The following is a 22,098-nucleotide window of genomic DNA, read 5'->3' as shown; positions in this document are numbered from 1 at the left end:
GGGCCCACACCGGCCCTCGTGGCAGCAGCAAGGGAGCCCAGTGTGGGTTTCAGTGAGCCCCTATTTACTTTTCCGGGGCAAGCGCAGGAGCTGGCATCAGAATCGATGGAGGTGACATCAGCGAGGTAGGCTCAGCGGCAAAAGATGGCGCTTGAGGATCAGTGTCTTAGTCATTGGTTGGGTCTGGCGCTGGTGGCGGTGAAGTAATGGCAGAGCAGAAACAGCCCAGCAGCGAAATGTGGCGAAAGGGCATCACAGTGACATCAAGAGGGGCCCATCAGTGAGATATGCGACAATGACATTGGTGGGTTTGGGCGCAGGCAATGGCGAGGTGGTGACGGAGGAGAATTGGCTCAGCAGTGAAAGGTGGCTCCTGAAGAGAGGCAACTTCAATGTTGGTTAGGTCTTGTGTAGACAGCAGCGAAGCACTGGAAGAGGGATGGCAGCGGCATTGATGATGAGCTGGCTCAGGACTGGTGGATTATCTTCAAGCTGTATCTTTTATTTCCTTATTCTTAAAACCATTCAAAATGGTGCTGGATTGTGGCAACATTGGAATATGTTTCACTGTATTTTACTTTTTATCTATCCATAAAATACAAGTGACAATAAAATTCATTCCTTCATTTATATTGGCTCCAAATCTGTTTGGCATGTTCCTGTACACCCTTAAAAACCTTACCTTCGGTGTACACACTTAATTCAGGACAGGTGGTGACATCTTTAACTTTCAAAAGCTCAATATTAATGAGCAGTGACTGAGTGAACCGTTCAGGATACTCGCACATACTCTGGACGGTATTCAGTTGCTTGTGGATTGCCCTGACCCCAGGCCACTTTGGCCTGACAGTGAATCTGAGGAAAACCGAGACCTTGTGTCAACTCCCACCTGTCTTCCTACCATCTCGTCAATCTGAACTACACAACCTTGCATCAAGTACAGATGTTTTGCTACCTTGAGACTGTTCTCTCTAAAAGCACTGATGATCTGAACCATTGCCTGTTAAAAGCAAGTTCAGGATTTAGTATTGTGGACTTTGGAAAGAGTGTGAAGTAAGTCTTAGAATAAAAGTCAAAGTCGAACAGACAACGGTTTTGGCATTACTTCATTACAGGGCGTGAGACTTGGACAACCTACTGAAGTAACTAGAAGCGTTCCATTCTCACATAGCTTATTTACAACATCAGGTGGTGGAGCAAAATCCCCAACATTGAGACTGTTGTACTTGGGATTAAGAACGATCTCATCAGAACTCATCTTCACTGGATCAGTCATTGGGTTCACGTCGGCAATTCTGGTCAACCAAAGGCAGTTCTCTGTGGCTGGGTGAGCCAGGGAAACTGCACCACAGAACACCCCAAACTTGGGTAGGACGCTAATCCTAAAGTCAACCTGAGACCTTGCAAACTGGATTCTGATATATGGGGGAAAGTAATTTTGGGCAGGCCCAAATGGCGAAGTCCCCGTCATCAAGCAATTTCAAGATTTGAAAATAACAGGCCCAGGTACCTCTTAGGACAAGTGAGCACAGTGCAAAGCAAATGACTCCAACTAATCCTCCAACACTGACATCATATGCAGTATTTGCGACTGGTTATGTAAATTGAAACGTGGTTTAATGTCATATGAGATACCATCAACTCAGACTGTAAACCGTTTTTTTTTATTGCTGAGCACTTGTCTGTTGATGCAATGGGAGAATCCAGTGAATAAAGAGGAATGGGTTCCCAAGACTGTAGGATGAATGACCGGAGCAAACATTAAGGTGATTGTTGTAATCAGTTTGCCAATGAAGAAAAGCTGTTTGATGGAACAAATGGTTGGGATTTAGAATGTATTGCTTGATAGGATTGTGGATACAGATTCTGTAGTCTTCATAACGGAATTAGAGAGATACTTAAAGGATAAAAGTTTGCAAGGGTACAGGATAAGAGCAGGGTATAGGACTAGCGTCAGAGAGTCAGAGATATACTGCATGGAAACATACCCTTCGGTCCAGTTCAGCCGTGCCAACCAAATATCCCTTTATAAATCTAGTCCCATTTGCCAACATTTGGCCCATATCGCTCTAAATCTTTCCTATTCATATACCCATCCAGATGCCTTTTAAATGTTGTAATTGTACCAGCCTCCACCACTTCTTCTGGCAGCTCGTTCCATAAACACACCACCCTGTGCATGGAAAAGTTGCCCCTTAGGTCCCTTTTTATTTATTCCCCCTCTCCCCTTAAATCTATGCCATCTAGTATTGGACCCCCTACCCCAGAGAAAAGACTCTATCCATGCCACTGAGGATTTTATAAACCTCTATAAGGTCACCCCTCAGCCTCCAAGCTCTAGGGAAAATAGCCCCAGCCTATTCATCCTCTCCCTATAGCTTAAACCCTCCAACGCTGGCAACATCCTTGTAAATCTTTTCTGAACCCTTTCTAGTTTCACAAAATCCTTCCTATGGCAGGGAGACCAGAATTGCATGCAGTATTCCAAAAGTGGCCGAATCCATGTCCTGTACAGCCACAACATGACTTCCCAACTCCTGTACTCACTGCAGTGACCAATGCAAGCATGCCAAATGCCTTCTTCGCTGTCCTATTTACCTACGATTCCACTTTCAAGGAACTATGAACCTACACTGCAAGGTCTTTGTTCAACAACACTTCCCAGGACCTTACCATTAAGTGTGTAAGTCCTGCCCTGATTTGCCTTTCCAAAATGCAGCAGCCTGCATTTATCTAACTGAAACTCCATCTGCCACTCCTTGGTTCATTGGCCCATTGGCCCATCTGATCAAAATCCCATTGTACTCTGAGGTAACCTCTTTCACTGTCCACCACACCTCCAATTTTAGTGTCATCTGCAAACTTACTAACCATACTTCCTATGTTCACATCTAAATCATTTATATAAATGATGAAAAGCAGTGGACCCAGCACCGATCCTTGTGGCACACCGCTGGTCACTGGTCTCCAGTCTGAAAAACAGCCCTCCACCACCGCCCTCTGTCTCCTACCTTCAGGCCAGTTCTGTATCCAAATTGGTAACTCTCCCTGTATTCCATGTGATCTAACCTTGCTAACCAGTGTACCATGAGGAACCTTGTTGAACGCCTTACTGAAGTCTATATAGATCACAGCCCCGGCTCTGTCCTCATCAATCCTCTTTGTTATTTCTTCAAAAAAACTCAATCAAGTTAGTAAGACACGATTTCCCACACACAAAGCCATGTTGACAATCCGTAATCAGTCCTTGCCTTTCCAAATACACCTAAACCCTGTCCCTCAGGATTCCCTCCAATAACTTGCCAAAGACCACCTCCTCATAAGAGCTGTAGACTTTATGGGCTGACAGGCCATCTACTGTTCAGAACAGCAGCATAATTCTTTTACAAATTCAGTCATCTATCCTGGGTGTAATGCCTTTCTTAATGTATTCGAGGTTTATGTATATTCTGTTTTATGTCCTGGTCAATTCCCTGCAAAAAACTTGATTTTTTAAAAAAATTTTTAATGCTGAAAAAGAATCCCAGAGTCTGCACTGTCCATGCAGACAACCATGAACAGATGTTCCTTGCATTGCATGAGGTACCATTCATGTAGCACCTGTTGTTATTGCCACTGTATGCATTCAGCTTGGAGCTGTAACCAATATAATAATCGAATCTCCAGGCAATTGTCTTGCTTTCAAGTGAATTGAATGGGCCAGATAGGTTGTGCCTGTTGCTTGGATTAGCATGAAAGCTAAGATGTATTTTTAGCTAGTTACTAGGATACTGATGACTGCATGATGTGTGTCAGCCCATTGGCTGCTTAAGCACATGGTTAACCAAAACAAAAATGTGTTCCTATTTCAATATTTGAATAGGGACCTCATTAATATTTGCAAAGGTTGCTCTGTGTGGCTGTTCCAGTGATTTCAATGAATTTGGGTGACTGATTGCCAGCTGTCTCAATCTTTCACTTTAAGTAGCCCACTATTTTCGCTTACAAAAGTGTTACTTGAACAACATTTTCTCAGAGAGCATATACCTGAATCAGCATTTTTTAAACTATTATTTAGGCTTCCAGTACAACTTGTGGGGTTCTAGCCAGCAGATACATTATGTTGCGAAATCTCACATTTGTCACCTTATTGGTTTTGGTTTGCTGGCACTCGATGAAGTGCTGCAATTAGGCTCTGCAACCCTGAGGTTATGAAAGAAAGAAGTTGTTCTTTTTCACTGGTACTGATTCCTATCCAGAGGCTTAGACTTCATGCTCTCCTATGTTTTGTCACACAAGAGGCATATAAAGAACCACTGATCCTCTGAAGAAGGGTCGCTGGACTCAAAACATTAACACCGTTTTCCCTTTATAGGTACTGCCAGAGCTGTTGAGTTTCTCCAGTTTCTGTTTTTGTTTGTTTCAAAGCGAGTGCTTATTTTTGTTTCCATGGCTCATATTTTTTTTTGCCTTTTAATGTGTTGCTAGTCTGTCCCAGAGGATATGACTTGAGGGGCAGCTCTCTACATGAAGCGTGGCTGTCCAGGAGGCTGTCCCACTCCTAGTTTCTGCCATTGGTGTATTGGATCTACAGATTGATAATCAGCTTCCTTGGTCTCGGTCTCATTCTGAATTTCATCTTTTGTGGCTGGGAGGTACATTCTTTCCTACCCGTATCTGCTTTCCGTAGGGACCGCTCACTCCGCGACTCCCTCATCCGCTCCACACTCGCCACCAACCTTTCCACCACACCTGGCACCTTTCCCTGCATCCGCAGGAAGTGCTACACCTGCTCCTACACCTTCCCCCTCACTTCTCTCTCTCTCTTCCTTCTCAGCTGTCCGCCCCACCCTTCCCATTGACCAATCTCTACAACACCCTACCTGCATCCACCTATCACCAAAGCACCCACCTTCCCCAGCCCCCTCCCTCTATTTGTTTCCAAGCTCCCTTCCCCCTCCCCAGCCCTGATGAAGGATCCTGACCCAAAACGTCGACTTTCCTGCTCATCAGATGCTGTTTGACCCGCTGTGCTCCTCCAGCTCCATGTTTTATGGAATCTTCTGTGGCTATGTATGAAGTAGGATTTGAACCATAGCTTTTGGCTCAGAGAGAGGGAGTCAGTCCACTACACCAGAAAATCCAACTCTAAAACTATGTATCCAATGAGGACAGGCCTGGCCTCTGCTGTGAGATAGCGAGAAGTGCAGATGCTGGAGTCAGAGACAACACCGTGTGGAGCTGAAGGAACACTACAGGCCAGGCAGCATCAAGGGAGCAGGAAAGTTGATGTTTCGGGTTGGGACCCTCTTCACCTGCTGTGTTCCTCCAGGTCTACACTGTGTGGCCTCTGCTGTGACACCCTTTTGAAGTCAAACAACCTGCAAGCATTCTCCTTTTACGATTTACTCATCAGTATCTTTTGGAATTTGCACATTTGTTAGCTGTCAACTGTGATGTTTCTGCAGGTGAGGTACTGGAGGATTGCTGGGACACAACGTGGTCTCCTTGACACAGAGTTTGATGTTAGTCACCATTGATGGCACTGAACCCCTTTGACTTTCTGTGGAGTTTAGTAATAGCCTTGGCCATGCTTCAAAAGCATTGGGTGTGGCATCTTCCACAAGGTCTCTGGGGCCTGTATGAAAGCGGAATGCAACTGTGTATCTCCTTCAGCAATCAGATGGGAACATCTGTTTCTGAGATGGGTTGAATCTGAACCAGGAAGTATCAATTAGAACATTTAATTTGATGCCAACTCATGTAGATAGTGAAAAGAAGAAAGGGAAAGGAAGATGGAATTAAGCGAGAGATGGATTAATAGAAAACTCGGAAAAAGAATTCATACTTAAAAATCACTCCAACAATAATTTCAGTCTGAAGAAAGACTATAGACTTAGAAAAATAATTTTTCAGATCAGAGGGATTGTTTGGTGGTAATTAAGACTTACTGCATTATTTAAAAATGCACAAGCCCAAATGTTTTCTTCTGTTTTTGAGTGCCCATGAGTTCTCTATCACATACATGCTCCAACGTCAGTCCCTTACATATGTTTTATTGCTGAGAGGATATTTCACCTCACTGGAGAGTCTAGGAACAGAAGGCTTAGTCTCAAAATTAAGGGGTGTCAGTGTTTGCCTGAGATGAGGAGGAACTTTTTTCTCTCAGAAGGTTGAGAGTTTTTGGAACTGCGTGCCACAGAGAGTTTTGGGGCTGTGTCCTTGTGTTTATTTAAGGCTGAGCTAGATAAATTCTTGATCAGTAGGGGAATCCAGGGTTATTGGGTAAATGAACAAGAGGATCGTTTGAACAGCTAAGATCCTGTTGAATGGTGGAATAGGCTCGAGGGGCCGAATGGCCTATTTCCTGTTCCTGTATAGGGTCATAGAGATGTACAGCGCAGAAACAGACTGTTCGGTCCAACCCGTCATGCCGACTGGATATCCTCTATAAATCTAGTCCCATTTGCCAGCATTTGGCTGCTATCCCCAGAACCCTTCCTATTCATGTACCCATCCAGGCGCCTTTTTAAATGTTGTAACTGTACCAGCCCCCACCACTTCCTTTCTTACGGTCTTTTGGTCCTGGCTCCCAATCTCGCTCTGCGCAAATAGGCTGTTGTGTTTCATACGTGACAACAGAGACCACTCTCAAGTACTTCTGTGGCTGTTGAGCACTTCAGAATGCCCAGACGTCGTGAAGATTGTATAAATACAAGTCTGTCTTTCTCCCTTAATTTCAGGAGCAAGCTCACTGGAGCAAGGAGCTGTTTGGATTGTCCCTTTTATTAAAGTTCATGGATATGGCTGCTTTTTACTGGTCATCAGGAATAAAATGAGTTATTTGTCAGAGATTACGGGATAACGGTATATAAATTTTAGATAAATTACACGAATTCTACCATTCTATTGCATTCTCTGCCTGGCTGATTCCCTTAACCAGGCTAAATGGATAAGTTATAGGTTCAATCCGGGAAGGAACACACATTCTGGCTGCACATTGCATTCAGTAACATTATAAGTTTCACAACTGCAACATACAATTCGTAAAATTGTACTTTCTACCACCTTACAATGCTGTATTTTCTCCTCTAATGCAGGCCAAACCCTTCACAGATGATTCCATTGTAATTCAAAACATAATACAGGACCTTTTCATTGCCTTGTTGTCATTTTCCTATTTGAATAAGAAGTTGCTGGCAATGACGTTTGTGTGAAGTAGTCAATACAGTTGGCTGATGTATGTTGACGGGCCCATAATAGCTCAGTCATCATCAACACCAAACTACTTCAGCTTTAGAATTAGACAAATGTGTCTTGTCTTTTCAGTTTTGTCTTACTGTTTTATTTGGCTGAAAAATAGCCTTTGTGATGCACATGGCTATCAATTGATTCCCTCGCGTGGAGAAACAGATATTATATATCTTTCACTTGTCTACAGGCATTATTAATTTTCTTTGTGCTTTTCAGTTGAAGCTGCTGGAGGCAAGGCTTTACCCTGTGTTGTCGACGTGCGAAATGAGGAGCAAATCAGCGAGGCAGTGGAGAATGCAGTAAAGACGTTTGGAGGTACAGTGATTTATTTTCTGAGTTTATTATTATTATTATTGTGGATTTGTGGATTTTATGCAAAGTCATCAAAAGTCTGTCAATTCTTGTGGACGAATAACCACTTCGGACACAGAGATAGTAAGAACTGCCAATGCTACGGTCAGAGATAACACAGTGTGGAGCTGGAGGAACACAGCAGGTCAGGCAGCATCAGAGGAGCAGGAAAGTTGACAGTTCAGGTAGGGACCCTTCTTCAGCAATGCCCACTTTCCTGCTCCTCTGCTGCCTGGCCTGCTGTGCTCCTCCAGCTCCACACTGTGTTACCATATAGGACGCAGTATTGTTAATTTGTAAGTTAACCAGCAAGATTTTTTTTTGACAACAAAAACTAATACTTAACATTCCATCAGTTGAAATATGATGTACCGTAGAACAGAAGGTTCAGAGTTTTGCACTCTTATCGATCCAAGGACTTTGAGGAGCTTCTCCAATTCTCTGAAGCCCCTCAGCTTGTGATGTGATTGAATCATAGAATCCCTGCAGTGTGGAAGCAGGCCTTTTGAGTCCACACATCGACCCTCCGAAGAGCATCTCACTCAAACTATCCCTTGAGCTCCTAACTTGCTGTCCCAGCCAGAGCCCCCTTTCTGGCAAGTGCTATCCCCTGGGTAGTGCAGAAATCCCAGTGTCCTCAAAATAGCCTCTCCGAAGGCAATTCTGTCCCATTCAAACTAATTTAATGCAACTATGGCAACCAAACTCACAACTCCTAATTAAAGATTTATGAATCTTGACTTCTGGTGGAAATGTTCCTAATTTCCCCAATAACAACTTGATTCAGAGGCAACTCCCCTTGAGATGGTCAGTATGGATCAGCATGAACTGCAATCTATAGTTTGCAACACCTGGAACACCTAGTACTGAGACTTCTACTTGACCATGACTTCAGTTTCTCTCTTAAAGCTGAATGACAGTATCTGATATTTGAAGAGATATGCAGTTTAAGGTTTTTCATACAGTATATTTGCATGCAGTACAATTTGCCAATTTTAAGCCCCATTTACTACACACACGAGTCACTGACTTAATTTTGAATAAGAGGTTATTCATGACATGGCAATGGAGTGATAGCTTCTGTCTGCCAGGAACTGATGTGCTGACAAAACTGATTAGCTACCTCAGTGTGTAATGCAGGTGCTTAAATCACCACACAATTCAAACATCACTGCCCAATTCAAACAACAGGATCCATTCTTCAGCTGGATCCAGAGATCTATATTTATGCAATCACACATGCAGACAATTTCAACAAGAAATATCCCATTAAAGCATAGTTTTAAACCCTCCTTGACATGTCCTAAAGCCATCCAGTAATTCACTATTCCGAGTAGGGGCACTTAGGTCGCACGAGACGGTGAATAACATGGGTGAGGGGGGAAGAGTTAATCTCCAGTTTATAATCTAACTATCAAGTCTTTGGGAACCAGGAGAATCGAGGGATATAGGAATAGGGCAGGAAAGTGAAGTTGAAATGATGGATCATCTGTTGAATCCATCAGCCATGATCTGATTGAATGGCAGGTCAGATTCGAGAGTCCATCCCCTGCTCTTTCCTCACAGAATTGTTACGGCACAGAAAGAGGTTCTTCAGCCTATCCTGCCTCTACTGGCCTCTGAATAAATGGGCAATTTGCCTCCTGCCATTCTCCATTTCTTCCTAGTAACCATGTGGATGTTTCTTTTTTTAGCTGACGTTGTAGATCCATTTTGAAAGCTTCAATTGAACCTGCCTTCATGCTCACTCGGGTGATGCCTTCCAGATCTTAACCATTTGCTGCACAAAAAGTTTTCCTCATTTCACTTCTGCTTCCTTTGCCAATTACTTGAAATTTGTGCCCATTTATTTGTGAAAACATCACAATTTCTACCTATCTATTCTGTCTGGGCCCTTCATGATTTCGAGCACCTCTATCAAATTCTCTCTCAATCTTCTTTTCTCCCAGGAAACCAATCTGCACTTCTCCAATCTATCTCTAAAGCAGAAGTTCCTCATCCCTGGAACCATTCTCTCAGATTGAATTATGTTCCTTCTCTAACCTGAAGAGAAGGATGAGAGAGGATGGTTATCTGCTGGAGCAGAACAAATGTTGATTCATGCAGCTGAATCATGGAAGGATACTCCTTCAACTCAGTTTGATTAAATAAAAAGTTATCACAAATTTCCATCTTGTGATTTTTTTGACACTATGCAAATATGACAACAGCTACACCACAACTAGTATTGTCGATACTGGAGGTTGCTAAGTTCTAGCATGGAGAAGAATAACAATGAAAATAAATCCGAAAGCATCATTTCCGATATCTTTTCTCTTAACTGACTAGCCAGAAAATTTCTTTAACTTTTTTTGCCGTATGTACACACAAGAACTTGGGATGATATTCATCTCTGGCCAAAAACTTGACCCCAGAATTGTAAAGGAATGTTGTCATGTGTGGTGTTTTATCTTGTACACTGAATAGGTTAGGACATACATGGACCAGTTGGTCTTAGTGGACTATTACTGTGAATTCTATGTCATTCCACACTTTAAAAGTGTTGTAACATGCACCAGTTAATATGTGTCCCCGAAACTTGGAGCTTGCTCACCTGCCTAATGTGGCAGACCAGGCAATGAGAACACTTTGTTGGCAAAACTGGAGACCTGGTTTGTTTTTATACAAACACAGAGTTAATATAACCTTGATTGCAACAGCATGCAGGTCATTGGATACACTGTCTGCACTTTCAGTTTTAGTGTATTGTAAAGATCCTCCCAACCTTTTGTCAACAATTATATTTTTAATAGCCCTGTGCCATAGTTCTCCAGTGACAGTGGGAATAATTATGTAATGTATTTGAATAGATGTTAAGGCATGATATGGGAGGAGATTATGAAAGAGGAGGTGGTGTTACGATATTCATTTAAGGAGTCAATTGCTTCAATAAGGAGAAATTATATCTTTGAAGGTTCCTCAATTGAGGCACTGTGGGTAGAATTTAAAAGCAAAGAGGGCGGTCATGATATTGGGGTGTACTATAAACCTCCAAACTACAAGGGAGATAGAGAAGGGCAGATATGTAGGCAAATCTCAGAACCGTAAGTACAATAGGATATTAATAGAGGATTTTACCTACAAAATATGAAATGCTTCTTTCTTGTGAAAGATTTCCTGAAATGTGTACTGGAGAGCTTTTTAAGCCAACAGTTAGAAAGCCCTACAAGAGAAGAGGCAGTGCTAGACTTAATTTTGGGGGAACAAAGCCAGCTAAGTGGTAGAAGTCTCAGTGAAGGAACATCTTGCTGATAGTGATCATAATTCAGTCAGATTGGTTATAAAAAGAAGGCCAACATTGAACTGGAAATATAAGTTCTGAATTGGTGGAAGGCCTATTTTAAAATGATAAGACAGAATATGGCCAAAGTGGACTTGGAACAGCTGCTTATAGGAAAATCTACATCAGAGCAGTGGGAGTCATTTAAAAAGGAAATGGAGTGTTCGAGGCCAATGTTTTCCTGTAACGTTGAAAGGAGGTGCAAGCACTCCAGCCAACCCTGTATGTTGAAGAATGTACAGGATTGGACAAAGAAGAAAAGGAAGTTTATAGGCTCAAGCGCTAAATATAGTAGAAGCCTTAGACGAATATCGTAAATCCAGTGGGTTGCTTTTAAAAAAAGAGTCGAATGAAAAACGGGCTTGAGAAAGCCCTGGCGAGTAAAATAAAGGAAATTCCAAAGTGATTTTATCCAAACTGTGGATAGAGCTGTAGGATGTAAGTGAGGTTTTAAATTATTATTTTGTATCTGTATGCACTCTTGAGAAGAGCAGTGTATCTATGGAAAGTCGATAGGACAACTATGATAAACTTTAACAGACGAGCATTGAGAAAAACATATCGGAGCAGGGGTAGGCCATTTGGTCCTTCGAGCCTGCTCTACTATTCAATATGATCATGGCCATTCCTCTATTTCACTGCCATATTCCTGCTTTTTCATCATAATCCTTGATGTCTTTAAAATCTTTTTTAAAAAATCTAACTCCTTCTTGAATGTACATAGTGACTTGGCCTCCACAGCCTTCTCTGGTAGAGAAGGCGACATATTCACCACCCTTCGAGAGAAGAAACTTTTCTTCATCTCAGTTCTAAATGATCTATCCTATATTCTTCGATTATAACCGCTGTCACTGGACTTCCTGCTCATTGGGCACATCCTTCCTCCATCTATTCTGTACAGCCTTTTTACAATTTTATGCATTTCAATCAGATCCCCTCTCATCCTTCTAAGCTGCAGTCAAACAGGAGGCTGGACCAGTCGAACGAATCTCTCCTCATAGGACAGTCCTGCCATCCCCCGTATCAGTCTAGTGTTCCTTTGCTGCACTTCCTCAATGGCAAGCATCTTCTTTCTTGAGGAGGAAAGCCAAAACTGCACAAACTACTCCAGATGCAGTGTTACCAAGGTCCTATACAACTGCAGTCAGGCATACCTACTACTGAACTCAAGTCCTCTTGCAGTGGAGGCCAGTATACCACTTACCTTCCGAATTGCTTGCAGCACCTTGTCAATTTTCATTGACTGTTGTACAAGGACACTTAGATCTCTTCATACATCCAAACTTACCAATATTTCATCATTTATGTAATTGTTTTCCTTTCTTTATTTTCACACTGAAGTATATAACTTCATAGTTAGCCATGTTATATGGTATTTGCCCACTCACTCAACTCGTCTAACTCAAACTGAAGCCTCCTCGTATTCTCACAACTCTCAGTCCAATTCAGTGTTGTATCATCAGCAAACTTGGAATTGTTCCATTTGGTTTCCTCGTCAAGATTATTTATATATACCATGAATAGACAGCATCAAAGCACTAACCCTTATAGTACCTCCCTAGTCACTACTTGCCACTTGGAAAAAGACCCATTAGATCCTACTCTGTTTCCTGTCTGTCAACCAATTCTCAAGCCAGTATATTACCCTCATCCCATGTGCTTTAACTTCATCCACTAACTTTAAATGAGGGTCCTTTAGAAAAGCCTTCTAAAAATCCAAATACACCACATCCACTTGATTCTCCACTGTCTGTTCTACTAGTTACAGCCTCAAAAACTTCAGTAAATTTGTTAAACACGATTTGCCTTTCCAGTTAGTCTAACATCAGTTGCACGTATTAGCAGGCTCAAAATAGGATAAATCGCCAATTCTCAATGAGATGTATCCTAGATTGCTGTGGGAGGCAAGGGACGAGATTGTAGGGGCCTGAACATTAATTTTCAGATCCTGTCTGGATACTGGAGAGATGCCAGAGGACTGGACAGCAGCTAATGCAAAGCCACTACCTAAGAAGGGTGGTAGGGATAAACTAGGGAATAGTAGGTCAGTGAGTTTGACATCAGAGATAGCAAAACTTTGGAAAATATTCTAAGGCACAGAATTCATGTCCAGTTGGAGAAACAAGAATTACTCAAGGATAATCAGCATGGTTTTTATCAGAGAGAGATTATGTCGAACAAACTTGAATTTCTTTGAGGAGTGCCTAGGTGTGAAGTTGAAGGTATTTGGTTGATGTGGTCTGCGTGGACTTGAGTAAGGCTTTTGACAGGTGTTGAATGGGAAACTGGTCACAAATGGGAGAGCCCATGGGATCTGGAGCAAATTGGTTGTGAGATGGCAGAGGGTTCTGGTTAAAGATTGTTTTTGTGACTGGAAGCCTTTGTCCAGTGGCATACCATAGTTTTCAGTGCTAGGTCCCTGACTCTTTGTATTATACATTAATGACTTAAATACAAGTATAAGAGGTTTGGTCAGTAAATTCGCAGATGACACAAAAATTGGTGGTGCATAAATAGCAAGGAGTAAACGCTGAGAACACAGGACGAAATAGAAGGGGTGGTCAGATGGGCAAAACAGTGGCAAATGTAATTGATTTGTCAAGAGTGTGAAGTGATGTATTGTGGGAGGACAAATAAAGCAAGGGGGAATATATGATGAATAGTTGGACTGTGGATAGAACTGAGGATCAGCAGGACATTGGTGTGTAAGTTACTGATCCTTACAGGTAACAGGATAAGTGGATAGGGTGGCATATGGGATACTTGCCTTTATTAGTCAAAGCATAGAATACAAGAGATGGGAGGTTATGATGGAGCTGTATAGGAAGTTGGCTAGGCCATAGCTGGTGTCCTGTGTGCAGTTCTGGATGCTACACTATAGGAAGACACAATTGCTTTGGAGAGGGTGCAGAGGAGATTCACCGAGATGCTGCTTGGGCTGGAGTGATTCAGTGATGAAGAGAGACAAGATATGCTGAGGTGGTTTCCTTAGAGCAATGAAGGCTGAGGGGGGACTTGATTGAGGTGTACAAAACTATGAGGGACATAGGTAGAGTAATATACAAACAAACATGCCCACCCCCCTCCCCCACTGCCTATTAGAGGGTTCAGTTACTAGGGTACATAGAATTACAGTGAAGGGTAGGAGGTTTAGAAAGGATTTACAGAGAAATTTCTCACCTGTAGTGTGGTGGATATGTGGAACTCACCTGAAGGGTTGGTAGAGACAAGGACCATCACAGCATTTAAGTATTTATATGATCAATTGAAGTGCCATAGCATGCAAGTCTATGAGCCAAGTGCTGGAAAATGGACATTGATGCTTGATGATTGGCGTAGACACAATGGACTAAGGAACCTCTTTCCGTGCTGTAATACTGTATAGGACTATCCTATCTTTACCTTCCTCTTTGTTCACTTGCTTCAAAAAACAGAGGATTGCACCAAGAGAAGAGCCACTTGCATTTGTTTAACACAGTAGAAGAACTGAAGAGGCTTCACAGGAAACTGCATGGATTGAATATGTTTAAACTGTTGCAGTGCATTGAAGTGCAGAGTGAGTGAGCAAAGAAATTTCCCCAGTTAGTTATAACAAATCTGTCTGTGGCTAAAGTGCAAAAGTCAGCCTGTTGATCTTTTGCCTTCTCTGTCTTCAATAATGTCTCAGTAAGTCAGTTGCGTTGATTAATTAAGTGACTAGTTGATAGAAAAGGGGAATGTTTGTGTGCAGAGTTGTGTCCTTAGACAGGGACCATGCGGTATCCACCAGTACACTCAATGCCTTTAGAGATAGATAGGCACTGCAGGGGGTTAGATGCTTTATCCCACCTTCTGACTAGATTTTGGTTTAGACCCCTCTCACCTTTGATGGTTTGCAGTTCCCTTTAGTGGGCTTTGCATATAAATTAATCAATTGGGATTCAGTGATTTATGGTGGTGGTTAATAGGTGAGGGAATATCACAGGTGATTTTGCAAAATGTTTGGTTGTGTGTAGGAGCACTTCTGGATATAAAGGATAAAAAAGGCAACTCGCTTTTTGTGGTGTAGTGGAAGTGCCCCTATCCCTAATACCAGCAGGCCTGGGTTCAAGTCCCACCTACTCCAGAGGTGTGTAGCGACATCTTTGAACAGGTTGTTTGGAAAATATCTATAAGAGGGGAAATAGGAGGGTTCTTCTGCAGGGGTAGTGTCCGTACCACTGGGCCAGAATGTCTGGTTTAAAGCTCTCCCTGCTTTAGAGGTGTGTCATGATGTGTCCAAATAGGTTGATTAAAAATTACTTAAAAGGGAGTAGGTGTGTCTAATGTGTGGAATCAGCAGTTACGGCCATGGCTCCCCAACATTTTCACAGTGTGATTTTAAAAAAGCAATTTCTTGTTTCTGCCAAGTACACAGCAACCACGTTGACTGTAAGTAATTAACTTGTTTTAGCGATGTTGACTGAGGAATGAATGCTCGTCAGGATACCAGCTGAATTCCTTTGCTCACGATCGGGGCATTTAAGGTACTTTTAGATAAGCAAGGAATGGAGGGATAGGACCAAGGGCAGGCAGAAGGGTTTAGTTGCATTTGGCATCATGTTCGGCACATCATCGTGGACTGAAGGGCCTGTTCCTGTGCTGTACTGTGCTATGTTCTATGTTCTCTTAGCCCCATGGGACATTTTACATTATCCTGGGCAGTTCAACACTTCATGCAAATAATGGAAACTATGATGATATGAAGGCAGTGCACAGTCATATTCAGCTTATTTTCTAACGTCCAACTGTGCAGCTTGAACCCATGAGCTTTTAACTTGTACTATCACTGGGTCAAGCTGTCGTCTGAGGTTCAGTGCACCACAATTGGTCTTCATGGGGAGAGAGAACTGGAGCAGGTGTTGCTAGGGTCTGTGGCCCACCAACAATCTGCACCGCTAGGAGAGCTGGGTAACAATTGGCATGATAGGTTTTGAGCAATGCCTAACCAGACTATTTTGGTGATTGACTTTTTTAAATTCCAACAGGTATAGATATACTGATAAATAATGCTAGTGCCATTAATCTAACTGGGACCCTGGAAACGCCAATGAAGAAAGTGGACCTCATGATGAGTATCAACTCCAGAGGAACTTATCTAACGTAAGTGTTGTAAATAATATATCGACCCTTGGCTGTCTTGCAATGAGGTGATCAGAAGTCCTGTGATCAGGAAAAATAAGGCATTTGTGTTAGAATACAGGAAGAATAATTTTTTATGAAGCTGATTACATCTTGCATTTAATTAGCAACTTTAACTCAGGCACTCCACAGGAACAATATCAAACAAAAGTTGCCACCACCTCGGCTTTGGAGATTTGTTTGGACAAGTAACGGAAAGCGATGGTCAAGGAGAGATTTTACATAGTATCCTAAAGGAGACGGGAGGGAATTACACACAGCATCAGGGCCTAAGTAATTGAAGGCATGGCCTCTAATGACAGAACATAATTGGAGGAGCACCAAGATCTTGGAAGGTTGTACGATTGCAGGAGATTAGAATTAGGAAGCTGGGAGGCCTGAAATCTCTTTGAAATGATGAGCTTTGTCAAATATGATGCCTATTTTAATTATGTTGGGACAACAATATAGCTTCTATGCAAAAACTGTATTAAGAAAGGATTTATTTAGGATAGTACTGAAGTTCAGATGAGGTTATGTCATTTTAGAACAAAGGGCAAGAAATTCCTTTTTTCTCCACATGTTTTTTATGATGTTGTTGGATGTTGACCTTGCTGAGGCAGCCAGCTCCCATCTTTGGTCACTGCTGCCCAAGGCAGTGGGGGGAGAGAGAAAAATGTTGTGGATTGGGCAAGGGGTGGAACGCAGAGAAACATTGTGGATTGAGGGAGAGATTGACTAATTTCGATACATTTTGAGACAACAGGCTCTTTAATTGGTCTGTTTGAAAAACAGCCGTGATACTCACGTTGATATTTTTCAAACAAATGTCATCATAAAACTGTATGACAACAACGTCCTGATGGGAGCTGTGCTCAACTTTAACTACACAGCATACTGCATTACAGTCTTCAGCTGAATAATTCAAGTTGACCATATACTCTCCTCGATTACTTGTGTGAGTGGAGCATTGTCGTTTTGGTGGTTTTAGGTTTAGACTTGTGTCTTGTAAAGTTATTAACCATGGCGCTGCATCAAGGCTTGCTTTATTTATTGACTTTATTTTCACTCTTTCCTGGGATGTAGCTGCCTTTGTTAAGGTCAGCATTTCTTTTCCATTCTGGATTTTCTCTCTTGAAAATGGGGTTGAAGTGCTGCCTTGAACTACCTCAGTCCATGTGTTGTAGGTGGACCCAAAGTCCTGTGAGGAAGGGAGTTCCTGGTTTTTGATCCAGTATATGGTGTATTTATATCTCAGCTGCTGTGTGAGGCTGTTTATATTCAATATAAGATCAGTCCATCAAATTGAGTCAGGAAGCAGTGTATTCGAATGGACTGCATGGAGTCAGAGACATACAGCACGGAAACAGGCCCTTCGGCCTTCAGTCCGGCTCGTCTACGCCGACCAGATATCCTAAATAAATCTAGTCCCATTTGGCCCATATCCCTCTTAACCCTTTGTATTCATATACCCATCCAGATGCCTTTTAAATGTTGCAATTGCACCAGCCTCCACCACTGGCTGCTCATTCCATGCACTTACCACTCTCTCTGTGGGAAAAAGTTGCTCTTTAGGTCCCCTTTGAAATCTTTCCCCTGTCACCTTAAACATATGCTGTCTAGTTTTGGACTCCCCCCCCCACCCCGGAGAAAATACCTTGTCTATTTACCCTACCTCTCATGATTTTGTAAACCTCTATAAGGTCACCTCTCGGCCTCCGACACTCCACAGAAAACAGCCCCTGACTATTCGGCCTGTCCCTATTGCTCACACCCTCCAATCCTGGCAACATCCTTGTAAATCTTTTCTGAACCCTTTGAAGTTTCACAACATCCTTCCTAAAACAGAGAATTGTACACAGTATTCCATTAGTGACCTAACCAATGTCCTGTACAGCTGCAATATGACCTCCCAACCCCTATACTCAATGCATTGACCAATAAAGCAAAGCATACCAAATGCTTTCTTCACTATCCTAACTACCTGCGACTCCACTTTCAAGGAATTATGAGCCTGCACTCCAAGGTCTCTTTGTTCAGCAACATTCCTCAGGACCTTACCATTAAGTGTATAAGTCCTACCCTGATTTGCCTTTCCAAAATGCAGCACCTCATATTTATATAAATTAAACTCCATCTGCTACTCCTAGACCCATTGGCTCACCTGATCAAGATCTTGTTGTACTCTAAGGTAACTTTCTTCACTGTCCACAACACCTCCAATTTTCATTTCTTCTGCAAACTTAGCAACCATACTTCCTATGTTCACATTGAAATCATTTATATAAATGACGAAAAGCAGTGGCAATCCTTGTGGCACACCACTGGTCACAGGCCTCCAGTCTGAAAAGTAACCCTCCTCCACTATCTGTCTTCTACCTTCAAGCCAGTTCTGTATCCAAATAGCTAATTCTCCCTGTGTTCCGTGTCATCTAACCTTGCTAACCAGCCTACCATGAGGAGCCTTGTCGAGTGCCTTACTGAAGTCAATATAGGTCATGTCCACCGCTCTGCAGTCACCAATCCTCTTTGTTACTTCTTCAAAAGACTCATCAAATTCATGAAACATGATTTCCCACACACAAAGCCATGTTGACTATCCCTAATCAATCTTTGCCTTTCCAAATACATGTAAATCCTGTCCCTCAGGATCCCCTCCAACAACTTGCCCACCACCAATGTCAGGCTCACTGGTCTATTGTTCCTTGGCTTTTCCTTCCCACCTTTCTTAAATAGTGGCACCACATTAACCAACCTCCAGGCATCTGGCACCACACCTGTGGCTATCGATGACATAATATCTCAGCGAAGGGCCCAGCAATCACTTCCCTCGCTTCCCACAGAGTTCTAGGGTACACCTGATCAGATGCCAAGAGATTTATCCACCTTTATGCGTTTTAAGACATCCAGCACCTCCCCCTTCTGTAATATGGACATATTCCAAGATGTTGGTATTTATTTCCCCACATTCTGCATCTTCCATATCCTCCTCCACAGTAAACACTGATGCAAAATACTCGTTTAGTATCTCCCCCTTCTCCTGTGGTTCCACACATAGGCAGCCTTGCTGATCTTAAAGGGGCTGCTCTCTCCCTAGTTACCGTTTTGTCCATAATGTATTTGTAGAATCCCTTTGGGTTCTCCTTGAGCCTAGTTGCCAAAGCTATCCATGTCCCCATTTTTCTCTCCAGATTTCCCTCTTAAATATACTCCTACTGCTTTTATAATCTTGTAGGGAATCACTTGATTTCTACTGTTTTATACCTGACAAATGCTTCTTTCTTCTTTTTGACTAAAACCTCAATATCTCTCATCATCCAGCATTCCCTATACCTATCAGCCTTACCCTTCGCCCTAACAGGAACATAATGTCTCTGGATTCTCATTATCTCATTTTTGAAGGCTTCCCATTTTTGCAGCCTTCCATTTATCTGTGAACATCAGCCCTCCTCCCCCTCCTCCCCCCCATAAACTTTTGAATGTTCTTGCCTAATACTGTCAAAATTGGCCTTCTTCCAATTTAGAACTTTAACTTTTAGCCCTGGACTATCCTTTTCCATCACTATTTTAAAACCAGTATAACTATGGTCACTGGCCCCAAAGTGCTTCCCCACTGACACCTCAGTCACCTGTCCTGCCTTATTTCCCTAGAGTAGGTCAGGTTTTGCACCTTCTCTCATGGCTACATTCACATACTGAATCAGAACATTTTCTTGTCCACACTTAACAAATTCCTCGCCATCCAAGCCCTTAACACCATGTCTCAGTCTATGTTTGGATTGTTAAGATCCCCTACATTACCACCTATTTTTCTTACAGATAAGTGAGATCTCCTTACAAATTTGTTTCTCAATTTCCCGCTGACTATTTGGCAATCTATAGTACACTCTGAATAAGGTGATCATCCTTTTCTTATTTCTCAGTTCCACCCAAATAACTTCCCTGGACGTATTCCCAGGAATATCCTCCCTAAATGGAGCTGTAATGTTATCCCTTATCAAAAATGCCACACCCCCTCCTCTCTTGCTCCCCTTGTGATCCTTCCTGTACCCTGGAACATTAAGCTGCCAGTCCAGTTCATCCCTGAGCATCGTTACATGCACTCGCTTTAGCCCAACCAGTGATTTTCACTAAGTTAATGTCATGTCTTTGCTTTCACTCTGTGTGTTCCACTTGATAGAGTCCCTACGGTGTGGGAGCAGGCTATTCAGCCCATCGAGTCTCACTAATCCTCTGAAGAGCGTCCCACTCAGACTCACCTCACCTAATATCCCTGTAATCCCACAACATCCATGGCTAACCCACCTCGCCTACACATCCCTGGTCAATATGAGCAATTTAACATGGCCAACCCACCTACCCTGCACATCTTTGGACTGTGGGAAGAAACCAGAGCACCCGGAGGAAACCCACATAGTCACTGGGAGAATGTGCAAACTCCACACAGACAGTTGCTTGAGGCCGGAATTGAACCCGGGTCCCTGGCGCTGTGAGGCAGCAGTGCTAACCACTGAGCCACCGTACCACCCTTTGTAAGGCCTAGGATCCATTTGTTCAAAACAGCTGGTTTGCACACTTTGAGATTTACGTCTCTCAAACCTTTCTTAATTCTTCTCAAACTTGAGTATTGCATATAATTTTCCAATCAATATTCATTATGGAATCATCATAAAATCCCTACAGTGTGGAAACAGGCCCTTCGGCCCAACAAGTCCACACCGACCCTTGGAGCATCCCACACTGACCCATCCCCCTATAACCCACCTAATCTACACATCCCTATGGGCAATTTAGCATGGCCAATCCACCTAGCCTTGGATGGAGGTGAGGGGGAGGTGTAGGGATGCCACAGTGTCCAGGGACATGTAGGTTCGGTGGATAACCCACAGGAAGCACAGGGTTAGAGATAGAGAAGGGGATTGGGTCTGGATGGGATGCCCTTTGGAGGGTGGTGTTGACTTGATGGGCTGAATGGCCTGCTTCCACACTATAGGGATTCTATGATTCCCCACACTGTGTAATGGCAGGTGGTGAGCGTGGGCAATATTCTTAGTCAACCTGGCCATTTGGATACAAAATTGGCTTGAATGTAGGACACAGAGCGCAGTGGTGGAGAGTTGCTTTTCGGACTGGAGGCTTGTGACAAACGGTGCACTGCAAGCATTGTTGCTGGGTCCACTGCTTTTTGTCATTTATATAAATGATTTGGATGTGAATATACGAGATATGGTTAGTACGTTTACAGTTGACACCTAAATTGGAGGTGTAGTGGGCAGTGAAGAAGGTTATCCCAGAGTGTAATGGGACCTTGATCAGATGGGCCAATGGGTTGAGGATTGGCAGATGGAGTTTAATTTAGATAAATGTGAGGTGGTAGCACAAATCAGGGCAGGACTTATACACTGAATGGTAAGGTCTTGTGGCATATTGCTGAACAAAGAGACCTTGAAGTGCAGGTTCATAGTTGCTTGAAAGTGGAGTCACAGGTAGACAAGGTAGTGAAGAAGGCGTTTGGTATGCTTGCCTTTATTGGTCAGTCCGTGGAGTATAGGAGTTGGCAAGTCATGTTGTGGCTGTACAGGACGTTGGTTAGGCCACTTTTGGAATACTATGTTCTATTTTTGTCTCCATGCTATAGGAAAGATGTTGTGAAACTTGAAAGGGTTCAGAAAAGATTTACAAGGATGTTACCAGGGTTGGAGGGTTTGAGCTATAGGGAGAGGATGACTAGGCTGGGACAATTTTCCCTTTGGGGTCGGAGGCTGAGGGGTGTCCTTATAGAAGTTTATAGAATCATGAGGGGCATGGATAGGGTGAATAGTCAAGGTTTTTTCCCGGGGTACGGGAGTCCAAAACCAGAGGGCGCAGGTTTATGCTGAGAGGGGAAAGATATAAAAGGGACCTAAGGGGACAGCGTTTTCACACAGAGGGTGGTGCGTGTGTTGAATGAGCTGTGAGAGGAAGTGTTGGAGGCTGATAAAATTACAACATTTAAAAGACATCTGGATGGGTATATGAATAGGAAGGGTTTAGAGGGATATGGGCCAAATGGGCCT

The 22,098-nt window shown here is 42.9% G+C and overlaps 1 protein-coding gene across 1 annotated transcript in view; it reads left to right on the top strand.

The window, feature by feature from the left end:
- The window catches only part of LOC125487820 (hydroxysteroid dehydrogenase-like protein 2), a 31,165-nt gene extending 15,136 nt beyond the window's left edge, over nucleotides 1-16,029 (top strand). The window contains exons 3-4 of the mRNA XM_048620185.1: nucleotides 7,450-7,548; nucleotides 15,910-16,029. Of these exons, the coding sequence (XP_048476142.1) occupies nucleotides 7,450-7,548; nucleotides 15,910-16,028 (218 nt within the window). The 3' untranslated portion in view covers nucleotide 16,029. The remainder of the gene's footprint in view (nucleotides 1-7,449; nucleotides 7,549-15,909) is intronic.
- Nucleotides 16,030-22,098: the final 6,069 nt, after the last annotated feature.

Source organism: Rhincodon typus, chromosome 3, assembly GCF_021869965.1.
Source record: "Rhincodon typus isolate 14 chromosome 3, sRhiTyp1.1, whole genome shotgun sequence".
Lineage (NCBI taxonomy): Eukaryota > Metazoa > Chordata > Chondrichthyes > Orectolobiformes > Rhincodontidae > Rhincodon > Rhincodon typus.
The sequence above is the reverse complement of the archived record's forward strand: the minus strand, read 5'-3'. Positions and strand labels throughout refer to the sequence as shown.